At 30.1% G+C, this 16,892-nt stretch overlaps 1 protein-coding gene across 2 annotated transcripts in view; it reads right to left on the minus strand.

The window, feature by feature from the left end:
- Positions 1-1,998: 1,998 nt before the first annotated feature.
- The window catches only part of LOC114130540 (uncharacterized), a 33,639-nt gene continuing 18,745 nt past the window's right edge, over positions 1,999-16,892 (minus strand). The window contains exons 2-9 of one of the 2 annotated variants that reach the window (XM_027995529.2): positions 13,942-14,061; positions 13,389-13,491; positions 13,189-13,316; positions 12,878-13,067; positions 11,221-11,416; positions 8,810-9,027; positions 7,700-7,957; positions 1,999-4,115 (exon numbers count right to left, since the gene is read on the minus strand). In XM_027995529.2, coding sequence (XP_027851330.2) covers positions 3,184-4,115; positions 7,700-7,957; positions 8,810-9,027; positions 11,221-11,416; positions 12,878-13,067; positions 13,189-13,316; positions 13,389-13,491; positions 13,942-14,061 — 2,145 coding nt within the window. In that variant the 3' untranslated portion in view covers positions 1,999-3,183. The remainder of the gene's footprint in view (positions 4,116-7,699; positions 7,958-8,809; positions 9,028-11,220; positions 11,417-12,877; positions 13,068-13,188; positions 13,317-13,388; positions 13,492-13,941; positions 14,062-16,892) is intronic. The other variant, XM_027995530.2, reaches the window with a different exon arrangement.

Raw genomic sequence — 16,892 nt, forward strand, 5'->3', positions numbered from 1 at the left:
CGAGCTCCGATTGCCGCCGATTCCGCAGCATCTTATCTCTATTCGTTCGTATCAGTCTCCAGTTTTTGTCGCAAAAGTCGTCATCGATACCGTAAACGAACACGACATCGCTTATTAGCCGCTCGCCGTTCCTTGCGACCGAAACTGTTCGGGTCTCGCCCGCAGCCGTCGTCATCGCGTTCGAGTAAACGCGACCAGCCGCGAGAACGTTGTAAAAGTGACCAGTGGTCTACGATATACTCGCAGCAATACGACTTGCATCCATTTCACCATATCGAATTCCCCTCCTCGTTTATTGTGTTGTCCTTCTGATGTACTTTTCCCCATTTTTTTTTTTTTTTGTACCTAATTGATATAATATATTTTATCGTTTTTGAAATACAATGTAATTTTAAGTATAATTATAATATTATTGTATGGCACAAGAGAATATTAAGAATAAAATCGCTCTATATTAATTATTTTGCTTCAATAAAATATTATGATTTTAACTAACTCTCAAATCTCAATTGATGAAATCCGAAAACAACCAGCAAGCGGATAATATATAACACAGTTCTATAATAATATGATGATAATTTTAATTATTTTATACTTTTATTCAATTAAACTAAAATTGAACTTGAAATTTATTAATATTATTAGAATCGCTAACCTTTATAGACTGATATTTTGGTGATAAAGTATACCGTTTTATTGTGTAGTGGTAACTGCAAACTACTAAATTTTGATAATTATGCTTTCTTAACCCTATCAAATATATTTTGAATATATGTCAGTGAAAATGTCTTCTTTCTATACGAGACATAAAATTGGTTCTGTATAGTTAATACTTAATACACGCTAATACGCTATCCTAATAAAATAAATTAATAATCTCTTTTTCGTTCAACTGCTGAATCGTGGATGTCTATTGTCACCTTATTAATAACAACGGTCGGAAGTCGGTATTGTTACTTCTTAGACTGTTTGTGGTACTGATTGTATCGTTTCGGATACGTGATAATAATTTATAACTTACTAAATAAATTATATTGTTACTTACTTGGACCGCCCGATTCACCACTATTAATCACGGTTTAAATTTTAAACTTGAACGAACCGGAAAAAATATTGACATAATCATCAACAATTCGCCCAAATTTAAATACCTATATAAATTAAAAAATCAAAAACCGTCAATATATTAGGTATTTTGTTAGCGAACAGTGTACTATCATCTTATATAAACAAGCGGAAGAAATATTCAAATTGTGTTGTAAAAGGTGTCTATTACATCACTTTAATAGTGGATATTATAAAAAATGTTTAACCTGCAGTCATTGCCACCACTAATTTTGTACGCCAATTTAAACTTAATTTCCAATCTTTTCGCATTAAATTTCCCATGAATAATCTACATATTTTTGAAGTGGTAGAGCTTGATTGTTTTCTATTCAGTCATTACTTATAGCCTTTAGTCTACATCCGCGTCCAAGAGCATACATCTCATGAGATCTGTCAATTTATTTTAATCAACACATTATATCTAAACACCTATAATAGTTGCTAACTTTTAGAATAAAAGTGGGTATACACTATACATTAAATAAATCTGAAATATTGTCTATTCCTACAAGTAATATTTTTTTAATACTTATCTATTGAATGTCCTACTTGAGGCGATATCTCCTAATCAACTATGGTTAATTGATGAATAATAAAATACATACGAATAGCCAATAGGGTACTTATGTTTGTTTTATTTAGTTTTCTGTAAATTCAAATATACGTCATACATTTTCTCACAATAATTAAAAAATATTTCAATAGATACTATTGTACTCGTGACTTTCTAAATCTCCATTCGAAGCAGAAGTCATTCAAAACTCAAACAATATCTGATCATTCGTGTTGACGATGAAATGATGTTCTCCAATACTGTCGGTCAACATTATGAAACATTAACTAACCGTATTGTTCATGTATACCTATCCAACACATTTAAAATACTACAAATTATTATATATTATTTATTTTATAGTTCGAAATAAGTTACAAACGGTATAATAATCTACAAAATACTTTGGGTTCTTTTGTTTTGGATATTTTTTCTTACATTTATTTATTGATGTAGGTAATATGTATCCCAATATACAAGTACAATTGAGGGACTTGATTATTAAAAAAGAAAACATTACAGTTTAAAAGAGAAAATAATTAACAAACATCACGCACAGATAAAAAAAAAACAACACAATAAATCGTGTGAAGCAGTGGACTTGGTTCGGAACTGATGTACAATTTTCCGTGTTTAAAAAGTGACCCTCCGAAACAAAACAAACAAATACGTTTAAAACATAAATTATTATTTATAACTTGTATGATGGAATCGGTAAGTTCTGGTACAATGCATAACTCATAGGATTAAAATATGTATTTTATTATTATTTATAAGTTATTACCGATATAGCGATATCGGATAGCACACAAATATATTTTGATGTTTGCTCAGATCAGGGAACGAAGACGTTATTATATGGACCTATTATAAATAGTTGGTCGAGGAAAACTAACTAAAAACCGTTTCATCTCTCTCACATATAATAATATTTTGAGTAAATAAATAAATTTGTATAATTATTGTACGTCCACGTTCGACGTCAGACTGTCTTACAGCGACGACGACAATATTATATACGCGCCCAAACCGACGAAAAGTCCACTATTTCACGGTCTAAATAAAATTCAAACATACAAATTACAAGATACACACTTGCGCGCGTATATATTTTAAAGTCTAAGATATTAGAATATAATATAATATAATATAATAATAATATATGATTAATATAATAACGGACGTAGCTATTATAAAACTCGGCCGATAGTAATAAATAATAATATATGATATTATATAATATTGACTAGAGATAAATCTAAAAAGATTGTACGTAATAAATATAATAATATTCGTAAATATAACTTAAGTGTAGTATGCATATAAAAAAAAAAAAAAAATCATTATGGCGGAGTATGATAGTACCTAATTATTTTGTTTGTAAAAAAATTGCTCGTCGCGTTCAAAACGAAAAAAACCCGAGACAAACAATATATGCATGGGACGAGGCGGTAAAAAATTAAAAAAAAATTGTTTAAAAAAATGTTTTAAAATTATATGCTATTTAAATATAGAGATTCTCATCAGAGCCTCGTCACCTCGGCCGGCGGCAGCTGCTGCTGATGCTGTGCCGCGTATCTCCGGCAGTCCGTCTGACTGGCCTTGTCGTTCCTGATGTAGCCCGCGAAGTAACCGCCGCCGGCGGCCGCCAACGACGACGACGACGAACACGCGTCCAAGTACTCGCAACTGGCCGACGACTCGATGGCCGCGATCGGATACTGTGGAGGCAACGACAGGAGCGCCTCCGTGGACTTGGTTGGGTGACGGATCCGGCCGTCGGCGTTGTGACGATGGTGATGGTGATGTTGTTGATTGTGATGGTTGTGGTGCTGTTGCGGGTGTTGATGGTGATGGTGATGGTGGTGATGATGACCGCCGTGATGTTTCTGTCCGCCCTTGACGTTCTTCAGTTGCAGGTACACCATGTGATGTTGTCCGGAACCACCGCCGCCGCCGTTGTTGTTGTTGACGATCTGGTCGCGGTCCAAATACTCGTAACCGAACCCGTAACCGCCGAACGCCTTGGTGGTCAGGTTGTCCCACGACTTGACGGGCTTGACGGCGCAGTTGTCCCGACGGTACGTCGACGACGACTGCGACTTGACCGAGTGCTGTCGCGAAGCGGACGACGGCGCCTGCTGACCCGCAGCGACCATCGGGTCTTCGTCCCAGTACAGCGTGTCCGTACTCAGCGACGTCGTGTACGACGCCGGACTGTTCTCGGTCAGGCTGTTCTGCGATGGTCGGCCGCCGCAGCCGCCGCCGCCGATCGACGTGCTCTGGCACATCCGCTCGTCCGACGCGTACCGATCGTTGACCAGATTAGTGTAACCGTGATTACCGCTGTTCGCGCGCTGCAGCGACGGGTTGTGTTCGTCGGGCACGTCGTTCCGAGTCGAGTTGCGCCGCTTTTCGTGTCCCTTCCGGCAGTAAGAGCCTTCCGATTTGCAGTCTGCGAACACACACAACACACAATGCCGATTGTTCCGATTATAAACGTGTCGTATACAACAATGTACATTATATAACCATAATAATTATGTAGAAATATCGAAGATAATGATGTAACGTCATCACATAGGGGGAATACATTTTGGGTAGACATGGTTTTGCTTCACTGATCAAGCTCACCTCGTTTTTTTCCTCGACTATGCATAGTAATTCAAAATCGAATTATTGGAATTTCAATACCTAAAGACCATAACATATTTTCGAATACTTGAAATATTTTGTACGACTTCAAGGAGTGTCTAGTGGAAATGCTAACTTCTATTTTCAAATGGAATCCTACTGAAATTATTTTAAAGATAATTCTACTGAACATTTTGAAACCTCGAAATCAAAATTCGATCGAGTAGTTTTTGAGTTATTTAACTGTGTTTTAATATAAGTCCATGGTAATTAGTTTAAAATACATGATGGTTATAATCATTGATGTTAATCTATCAATATTTATAACTTGTAAAAATGGTCAAAATAACTAAGAAATTTAGTTATAGATAACTATGTTAAAATATTCAAACAGATTATTCAATTAATAATTTACAGTATGAAAGAGGATCTCTTTGGAAAACATAAGTTTATATAGCTACGTGATACTTTCTTAAGTAATACTAACTATCTCAAACCATTTTAAATATGATCTCTATGTGTATTCAAAAATTCCAAAAATCAAATTTTGAATAATTGTGTTATTGAAAAAAAAATGAGATTACTTGACGATTCACTCTATAAATATATATGTGTGCTTTTACCTACGAAAGGTACACACTCATAATTAAATTAATTTAAATGTCTTGGCATAATTTTAACTTTTTTAAAAAAATGTTATTTATATAATTTAATAATAATGTAAATTAACATTAAAAAATAAAGATATTTTTTACAATTTTAAACCATTATCAGTTTTTAAGTCTTGTGTTTTAATGAATGACAACATACGTTAAAAATTTTATATTTTTAAAAATAATTAAAAATATTTTTTATTATTTAAGTTAAGATGAATGGAGTAGAGTAGTAGACTATTAAGTGGCACAGAGGTATATATTTTGCAAAGTATTAGTCAACTCCACTCATCAAAAATTTAAATACTTATTATAACTAATTAATATTATAATTCGACTTTTATGTTTTGAAATACGCGAAAAAATATTCTGACTTCAAATTTTATAATGAATAGTTAACCTATCTCTTGTTCCTCAATACATAAATCTGCAAAAAATATTGATAATAAAATATACATGTACTGACTATTATACACGAATATTATAGATCGATAGTCATATAGGAACAGTTTGAAATTAGTATATACTCATAAAGTAAACCAAAGAGTTCTTAGCTTAAAAATTATAGTCAAAGAATTTTAGTGAGATTTTCAAAATATTATAATCTATTAAGCTTATTTTTATTTAGCTACTGCCATATTTAATTACTATATACATCGATTAGTTAAGTAGGCACATGCAATCATATTTTAAGTTAAATTATAATAAAATAATAAAACGAATTCTATTTTCATGTCAATGAACCGACATGCGTGAAATGCGAATATCATAGATTGTTGGCTAGAGGTGGCCAACACTTTAATACCGAAGTGATTTGGCTCTACAAGCTAGAATCTGGATAAGCGAACAAAGAAATGTTTAAAAATATCCACCACAGTACCCTCCACCAACCATGTGATGTGTTTGGCACATGAAAACAATATTTTTTTTTGCTCTTTACGTGCTAATTAAAAATGCATGTTTCAAGTTCCCATATTTTGCGTGACAAAATGCAACTTAATGTACGTAGGTAGTTGATGATTTTGGATTTATATTTCTTTTTAAATATAGCTTGTACGTCATTACTTGTTTAACTCCGGTATTCCGATAAAATAATAATGTCACAAGTACAACAGATACCTATATATTATACAAATACATAAAAGTGACTAGTTTCCTAGTCTGTGGCGTAACCAGGGGTTGGAAAAATAGGGGGGGGGAGAATTAAAAATGTTCTGTGTTCTATGAACGTATATATTACGTAAGACGTAACAATTAATTAATATATTATTAATAATATATATTAAAATTTGTAAAGGTTGCTGGAAAATTCTAAAATATTATGTATTCACGGCATCAGCATCATGCCATCATACCATACTTATATGAAAGGTTAAGCCTCTCTAATATATAACAATATTATTAGTCTTCAAAAATTAAATTCTGGCTACGCCACGGTTAGTGTATACTACATAAACCTTCAACTCTACTGACATGCAAGAAAAGGCTAAAAAATAATAATAAATAAACATACGAATAAATCCATGCGTTTAATATCTAACATTATACATTATGATAGTATGATAATTTCTTTGAATGAATAAAATAATATATTTTTTACATGAGTATGTATACAACATGTTTACGATGACAAAACCCATTACACAAGTAAAAGATTTATATAAAAAAAGTTATATAATAAAATAATCATAAAATAACAAATAAAAAAAAACAATAAAAATATTAATGCGGTCAACATAATATAAATAATATAATAGTATTATATAGGTCGTTAGCACATTAATATAATATAATATGTTATATTACATATTTTTTATTGTGACAACGATCGATATTTGATAGTGATTTCAGTTTTTCACTGAATAGGTGCACAAAATGTTAAAATAAATTTAAGTACTCATTCTTTTGTATAAACCTAATACCTAATATTAACTTCATATAGGTAATATGTTATAATAATATAATGATTGGAACATTTAAAACATTGGAAACGTGCGTGTGGTAACATCGGGAAACATAAAAAGTCAACCCCACAGTCTTTGCCTATACGTATCAAAAAAAAAAAAAAAAAGCAACAATAACGAAATAAACTCAAAAACACAAACAAATAAATAATCATATCAGAGTGTATGCGTATACATATGCGCGTATAAATACATACACATACATCATGCTTACAATTTAATGCTCTGTATAACGCGATGTATGATGTATGCGATTCGAGTAAAATATATTTAAGAAAAACTAAAACGAAAAAGTATGAAAAAAAAATCTATAGGTAAAAAAAAACAATGACGAATACTAAATACCTACAATGAATAGTAACAATATATCGTCAACGGTATAGGCGTATAAACGTGCAGCTCTGAAAGTGAAAAGTGGTGCGGGTAATCAGAGGACACGTGTGCGGTATATTATATCAGAGGTTTAGGTATCTACTGTAGTAGTAATAACAACGATATTTTTTTACACTATTATTACTGTATAATACTACGACATTACTATATGTATATACTGTCTACAATACCGCTAAAAACTATAAAGATTATAACAACCATATAATATGCGTATATTTGTCATGGTTGCGTGCGTATATTTTACTGTCGTATACGATTTCAAGTGCAAGTGCGACGACCACGACCAAAACAACAATTACAACAACCACTAAGTCGGCGCTCGCCAAACAACAGCGACAAGCAACGTGACCAACACCGAGGTCCCCGGGGCCGCTGGAGCAGCAATCGTAGCTTGCCTGGGCTTTTGTCGCGACCGCCACGCGCCGACGATGACTTGCGTCTGCGCCGGTGTCTCCTGGGCACGCACTGCGATCCCGGGCAGCAGGCCGCCCCCCCGCCGTCCGTCGCCAGATCGTACGCCTCCACGCTGCCTCCGTCGTTGTCTTCGTCGTCGTTGTCATCGTCGTCGTCGGCGTCGTGTCCACCGTCGTTCCTCCGCCGACCGGACGATCCGCCACCGGTACGTATGCAACCCCATCGCGGACAATTATCGCCTACACCGGAAAGCATATAGGAAACAACAAACAAACAAAAACGGAGAAGAAGAAATAGACGGTGAAGAAGTAGAAGAAGAAGAAGAAAAGTAAACATAACACCGCCCGCCGTGTTATATTAATAAGTGTACGTACGAGGGATGAGCGAGTGTAAAGGTGCAAAGCGGCTCCAAAGCAATTCATATTATAATTAATATACATAACGCCAGGTGTTACGCACTTATGTAATGATCGCAGTAGGTCTTCTACAACTCGAAAACCAATGGAAGCAGAAAAATTCGGCAATAGTTTAAGTATGGCAATAGTTATAGTAAGAATTAACTGCAGTGTTTTACGTTTAAGGTAAATTATTACATATAGGTACTATGGTTTTCGTGTTGTGTAAGCTCTACTATATTTAGTTACATTGCCTGCATACCACGGTTATTGTAGTGCTGCAGCGCATAATTATTATTGTCATATTATATTATTATTGACACGCAAAGACTACGCAATTTGGGGTGTTTGAATGGAAGGGTATTACCTCAAAAAGGTTGTCATGTATACTTAAGGTAAGAATATACCTATCCTGAATTATGCTAAAATTTTGCCCATAAACCTATATTAGCCCTTTCGCCGTAAAAAAAACATGTGCGCACGTGAAGGTAGTACATTATAATTTATAATTATAAATAAAATTTGTAGATAAGTAATCATAATATGTTTCCACGACAATTTTAATTTCGACGACGTGAATTAAATGGGATTTAAAAATTATCTAATAGCATTGTTTTTAATACATATGTATTAGATTACACGGCGCGTATATACATGTTGTAATATAATTGATATAGACACCAATCCCATGTTTACCTTGTGACGAAGACCGTTGCGATGCTCTGTTAGTGAAGTTGTGCTGTTTGCAGGGAGGCTGCTGTTGCTGCGAACGATTCGGCACATCCGAAGACGTACTGCACCGCCGACTGACTTCCACCACGTAATGCGATCGTCTCCTCTGCTGGACCGGTTGATCCGGTGGCGCCCAGTTTTCTTGTTGGTCGCAGTTTTTGCTGCTGTTATTCGAACGATTGCTGAAAACACAAGATACACGATTACGATTAGTACGTACGAGTTGATAATTGATACAGACAATGTATAGGTTGTGTTTTAAAGGTGACTAATTATATATGTTTTGGGTTATAACGAGGGGAAAAATCAACAGTCGAATGTGTTTGCGAATTTATAACACGGCAATTATAATATATTATGTCATTCACTGCAGTATTATAAATTTATAAGTACTTAAAAAAAAAATAATAAATATTATATATTATTATAAAAATAGTATCTGGTTATCTTAGCCGGTGTACCATGGATTTAAAAATAAAGAAAAATGTTATTCTCACAGCTATGCGTATATAAGTGGCTAAAATTATTCGTCAATAAAAATTGACTTACTTTCAGAAAATGGGAGATTTTAGTGTCCCGAAAATTCAGCTGTGGGGGCAGAGATCGAAAACTGGACTGTCCAGTTTAAAATGGTCATCTTACCTATACGTCACAGGAAAATTAAATTTTTCTTTCACAGAGGAGAATGTATAAAAATAATGATCGTACAAGCAAATGCGTATGTGTCACTATACTCATTATACGTTATACTATACTTACATAAATACGATAATAATTAGGAACTCGTTTATTATTTTATCTCAAACATACAGAAATCAAAATTTAATTATTTTGCTAAATGTGAAAATTAATTATCATGCCATTATGTTAGGTCAGTCTGTAAATTATACTCAACATAATAGTGAAATTATAGTCATTATTATTGATAGCCGATGTCTACAAATATTTTTTGTACGGTGTAATAGGTCACTTGAGAGTTGAGAGAAAAACGGTACAAGGAAAACGTTAAATAACACTGGGCTCGGTTTCAATTTAAATTCGGTGGTGGTGTGTTCAACAAGCAAAATTAGTATTTGTCCACCAAACAAAGATGGCATCCGATTATCGGTGACTTGTTCCCAACTAACAGACCCACATTTATCACAGTGTCACATATTCCATGGGTAAAGTGTGACTTGAAGCTACAGTTTAGTAGTTATTATATCTATCTAGTATCGTTTCCATTTTCACTAGGTATTATAGAATATCAAAATGTATATAGAATAAAGTCTTAGTTAATCGTCTTCACGAAAAATTGTCCATTTAAAACTTTTTGTCGTAACAATGAGTTTAAATTTCACCAACATTGGTTAGATTAACTCTAAATAAAATATTGTAATAAAACAATTATTAATTAAAACAATTTTTGACATGTGAACTATAATTTTACGTTTTTCTTTTTGGAATAACGGTGCTTTTTTTTTTAGTAAAGTAGGTTCAACTGGCATATTTACGATTGCGTGTATTGCATACGCAATTACTCTTAATTCATATTATCAAATAAAGCAAACTTGATGACTACCTATGGAAATTTATGCCACAAATCGTAAATCGTAATAGTAATTTTTACCTATTTGTTTGTTATATCAATGATTTGCATAACTATACCTATATCTTTTAAAAAATTAATATTTTATGTATATAAATACCGACAAAATTAACATGGGATTCCTTGAATAATTGTAATAATTAGGTTCGTCTATTCCTCGAATAAATGTAGTAATTAGGTTCGTCTAAACATACACAATACATACATAGATAATGATAATTTCACATTATGAATAACAATTGTAACATTAACTGTTAATAACACGGGTGAAAGTAATGAATTTACTTTTATGATTCCTTAAATATTTAATTAGTGTAATAAACATAAAAACAAATATTACACATTTAAGGTAGGTATACTAACTATACTATACTATTCTATGCTATCTTATTACACTATTTTAGTCTATTTGCATTAATATATTTCCATGATTTCTAGTTAGTATTATATCATTAAAATTAGTATAATAGTAGGCTGATGAGTAATTAAGAATTCAGAATTACTAATTAGTATTATTTTCATTTTTCTTAATAAATTTATATATATATTGTCGTATACGTATATTAGGTTTCATATAAAATGGGTACCAATATCTTTACCGACTTCACAATAAAGTTAACTGTTATTTAAAATAATAACAATTTATTGTGTACCAATACTAACATCGAGGCAAAATTTTATAATTGGGATAAGAAGGACAGTTCTTAAATTACTAAGTTTACTTGATATTTCAATGATCTATGATGGATTGATACTTGGTAGTATACAATATGCATATTTTAATTACCTTTGCCAACCGACGTAATTTGAATCTCCATTAATTATGGCAGTGGCAGGCTGATGCAAGTAATAGGAACGTCCGTGCTGATCAATAAAATGATGTGGTCGATAAGCCAACATAAAATTTTGTTTAGGTACATAAATTGGTTGTGCTTTGGCCACATCTTCAGTCGATAATGTAGGCCTAGACATAGAACTTTCACCTGTAATTTGTTAATTATTGAATCAGTGTCTGTTGAAAAAATGAATAAATATCAAAAATATGGGCACACGTCTTATACGTTCAGTATAATAATTTAAATTTTAAAAGTAGGTATTAATAAAATTGATTTGAAAAGAAAGTTTAAAAAATATTTTTTTTTAGTATGGTAAATGTTATGAAAATATAATTTACTAATTAATTTTAATGTGTGAATTAATATGAAACTACGTAGAGGAAAAATTTGAATTGTATGCCAATTATTGTCGATTCCGATTAATATTCTAAATATATAGATTTTCAAATTTTTTAATTCTACATTAAGCTTAAAAATTATGTGATATTCCGTAATAATAAGTTATTTAAGTCTGAAATTGCAAACACAAATAATCTGCATAAATAAAAAAAATTAAAATGTAGTTATTTGGGACGGGACAAGTTTTTTATGTTATTTTAAAATATTTTACTGTAAAGTACTCGTAAGGCCTTACGAGTATCAGCGATTTGTTAACCGTACTATGTGTCAATGTACATACAATATATTATATATACAGATAAGTTCAATAGAGGAAAACTTATCTTTATATCAGTTCATTATTATTTGATATTTTGGTACATATAATAAAGCAGTATAGCATTAATATTTAATGGTAATCGGTCTGTTAAAAATTACAATCTACAGACAGGTTAAGATAGCACATCACAATTCCGGTTCGAACACGAGCTGTGCTCGGGCACACATCCAATTGCAATTACTTTAAGCACTACTTCAACTTTCGCATTAAAATATTAAAAAAATAAAATTAATATTGACTATTTTAAACTATACTTGTACAACATCTGTTTGCACAGTATTTTTAATATTTAAGTCGAAATTCTAATTGACCCATGCAATCTCAAATTCATAACTATGCGAATATATTAAAACCAATGCCAATAGTACAGCTGCCACGCCACTGTCGACGGCTAGTTTGTTCAACGTTTATTATTTTATCATAAAAAAAAAGCCATGTCGATGACAGCAGTATTGTGTTTATAATAATTAATCAGTAATAACTCGTGAACATGACGTGTACACACTGAATGTGGAATCGCATGTCGTTTTTCAACACGCAATACGGTAACGCTGAAACTACTTAATTAATTAATTGTTTGTAGTTTTTTTAATAAATGGCTCATCTTCACACTTAAGTTACACAAAAAATATCATGCAAATCAATTCGGTAAAATTATAGATAAATCTGTATAAGAAAAAATATCATCTCAAGTAATACTTATTTTAATAGGTACATAAGATTATAATATTATTCACTGTTCGAAAGTAAAACGTAAAAGCTAATTGAACGGAATAAAATAAAAAACAAACCACCATCATATATTACGATACTATGGTAAAAAAATATAGTAAATATTATAAAGGTTATAGTTTTTATAGATATCATATTATTGTATAATTATTAATTACCGTTTTCAGTCAATATTTTTTGGTTGGCAGTGTCCTTAGAAGAATGACTAGACTTTTTCCTTGCCGGCAAACTGTGTGTTTTCCATTTTCCTTCCATGAGCTCTCTTTCTTTAATTTCAACCTTTTCTAGCTCTTCAACTTTGGCCTGAAGCGTACGCTGAAGTTGTATGTATCTCATGTGTAAGTTGACCTATACAAATGCATAATTTTTTTTTTATTTATTTCTTATAAATTAAAATGTTTAGATATTTCGTATATGTAAACGGAACAAATTTATAATATAATATTATATATATTCATCCAATTCTCACTTTTCGCACGCAGTCTTCAAATAGCACTACCATTCTCATTCGTGAATCACAGCTTTTTATAAAGTTTACCAATGCTTTATGGTCAGCTTTTTCCATGTCGACGCCATTTATTGACAGTATTACGTCGCCTACAACAAGCCGCAAAATGTTAGTTATAATATTTGGTATTAGCGAATTAATGAAAAGTAGATTCAATTTACCTTCTCTCATCCCGGCTCTATATGCTGGCCCATCATAGTCTACGTGATCTACATATGTTATCATTTCAATCTCCTGCTCTTTTTTATAATGAATGCCATAACTCTTTAAAAAAAATATATAAAACCATTATATATATTATATACCTAAATTTATTGCTACAATTTTAAGTATTTTAAACATACAAGACATTATAAGTCATACATGAACAAATATTACATTTTCTTGTCAGTATAATAGAAAAACAAAAGGTAAATACTCCACTTATTATAGCAGTTCTTTATTCTTTATCTATACAATTCTTAGAATTTAATGATAATATAAGAAAATATAATATGTTATTAAACTTTTGTCAACGACAAGGTGTTGAACAATATATTAAAAAATGTAAAATTAAAAAAGTAGATAGTTATTGAAAAAACTATTTCGTTTATTTGATAAAAAATAGCAATCTTGCAACACTTTGTTTTAAAAATAGTAATGGTTATAGGTATAAGGATTGACGGTTAGAAATTAAATTCGCACTAAAAAATATAGGTACTTAATAATATTTACTTGAAGCATGAAGCCATAACTTCCATTTTTTTTCTCGATAATTATGGTCCTTCTTCGTCGATCTTCTTCTGGTTTTGTAACAGTTACATGATCACATTTCACGCGGTCAAGTATTTGATTCTAAAACATAAAATAATTATTTATTATACATTTATATTTCAATGTTATTACTTTTTATATTAACAAAGTAGTCATTAAATTCCATTTTCGTTCTATAATATTAATACTTAATACCAACATCAATTTGCATAAAACTCAGACTGCAGTCTAATTGAAAATTTGCTGCTTAAATGTTAAATGTCACATTACGTGTTAAGGCATGTAATTTTACACAAACGTATTTACACAATTATAACTAATAATAACATATAAACACATACACACGCATATATATATATATATGTATTAGTAGGCAATAGGCATTATAATTAATAATAATATTATATTATATAATATAATAATTAAGCCTTCGGTTATCTTTATGATATAAAATAATAATTATAAATCGTAGATCCTTGAATATTATTATTAATTTTTATTATAAATCTATTAAATTATATAAATTCATTAAATGGCTATCACCATCCAACAAATGTATATTATATTTTATATATTGTACATTTATATTTTATAAAGGTACATAATAAATCATAGTGATATTAAAAATGTTGAGCATTATATTTAAAAAATTATGCACATGATTTGCAAAATACAATTTTATAAACATAATATTATGTTCAACACTCGTACGAATAAGGTTTGTACACAAGATAGTATACTACCAGTTATTAGTAGCTTATATGATGATTTAAGTTGGAACAAACTCGTTTTTCTTCAATAGGAGAGATGGCCTGAAAGTAATAAGTCGCCTCCGGTAACAATACAGCGATACGTAAAAAGATAGATGTGTTATATCATTATTATCATAACTATTATGAGTATAATTCTATTTAACTGAATACATAAGAATATTACTTAATAATTATATATTATCTACGAGGACCTAAAATGTAAGCAAATTCTAGTAAGAAATAGATAGTGTAAACACATGACGTGAGCAATAGAGCGTTGTATTCGGTCGTCGCTGTAGTATATTAAACCACACAACTCATTCTATTTAATATTCTAATATATACATAACTACATAAGTACCAGATGGCAAATACTGCTTGCATTAAATGCAATAAATAAAAAAACTATAACCGAATTTGTTCAGTGTCGGGTATAAAACCTGATGTTATATTAAATACTTTATAAGAATTTATAACTTTATAATTAAAAACATATTGTTCTACTTTAAAATTTAATGTATATACGTTATACTGATATATTATTATACATTTCAATTGAAGATTTTCATATATTTTTTTAATATTTTCAATGTGCCATTGCGTGGTACTTACGTAATTTTTGTTGCGCGAATGTAAACAGAAAAATGTATGTTTTAATGTATCTATTTGGCATATACGAAATTCCTTTGTCACTAAACAATAAAATTCTAATCGAAAATGATGAATAATGATTTATGTGAATAAATATGTAAATACTTACTTAAGTTATGTATTTAGTTTTTTTTTATTATTATTATGGCTTAACATACATTTATTAGGTAGTAATCAGAGTTTTAAGTTTGAGCTGACAACTGTAAAAAAACTAATAAAATAATCACGAATCTATATAATATGTATTATTCTGATATTTCTTAGATATATTATTAAAGAAATGATAATTTGAAAAAAAAATTAACAAATATTTATTTAGATTAAATTACCTATATGATGGATTGATTTAATTCAACGCTCTTTATTTCACTAAACGAAAATAATATGATCGACTATACTTGTTATAGAATAAAACTTACTAAAATAAATAATCAATTTTTAATAGGTAATAAATCTATAGGTACGTCATATTATACAATTACGATTATGATTGAATTGGGAAAATAATACAACTATAAATTTCTACACATAATGTCACGCGTGAATTAAATATTAATTTTTAAATGTATAAACATTATACCGTTGATTAATTATAATCAATGATTATACGTATAAATGTACAGTAGAAAAATATGGGTATTTAAGACGGTGGAAAGAACGTTTTGTAAAATAAAAAGTTTGTATTAGTATTCTACGAGCACAAAATAACGCTTAATTCAAATTAATAAACTTTATTAATATTTATGTAATATCGTTAAAATAAAGTTAATATAAAATTAAAACTATAAATAATAAGTACATAAATCAATTATTGTATAGACGTGACACGTGAACTTAATGCATTAAATTGTTTACAAATTATGCTTAGGTACACAAATTCATTAAAAAATAGCAAAATACACTTGAATAATTTAAATACGAATACCAACGTGTACTTTAAATATTTTAAAAATGTACTTAATCAATTACAAAAAATAAGAAAATAGAAAATATTGGTTAAAAATATTTTAAATAAAATACTTAAAATCGATTGTAGTCATTATTGTTTTATATGATTTTATTATTTATTTTAATTTCTATAGTACTTTTCATGATGTTTTCAGCATTGTAAAAGTATATTACATAATACTTTTTCTATCAAAATTATTATTCATCAACAATTGCTATTGCGATAACAATGATATAAAAGTAATTTATTTTTAAAAGAAATATTGAATTAAAAAATACCCTTAATCACGTTCAGTGGATTGTTTAAAAATCTTATTATTCTATAGAAATATTTGAAATACGACGAATTTTGAACAAACTTGATTAAGTGCAATGAATACTTCTACAAAGTAACAAAAATAAATAGATGATAATGCATTTAATAAGAGTTGTACAGCCTTGTTCATTACTTATTCGTTTTCAATGACATATATTTAATTATTACGGACATTATAATATTACTATATGCAGAACTCCCAAAACGATATCGATAAAAGTTACATCACAGCAATAATTATTATA

This window comes from Aphis gossypii, chromosome 2 (assembly GCF_020184175.1).
Source record: "Aphis gossypii isolate Hap1 chromosome 2, ASM2018417v2, whole genome shotgun sequence".
NCBI lineage: Eukaryota > Metazoa > Arthropoda > Insecta > Hemiptera > Aphididae > Aphis > Aphis gossypii.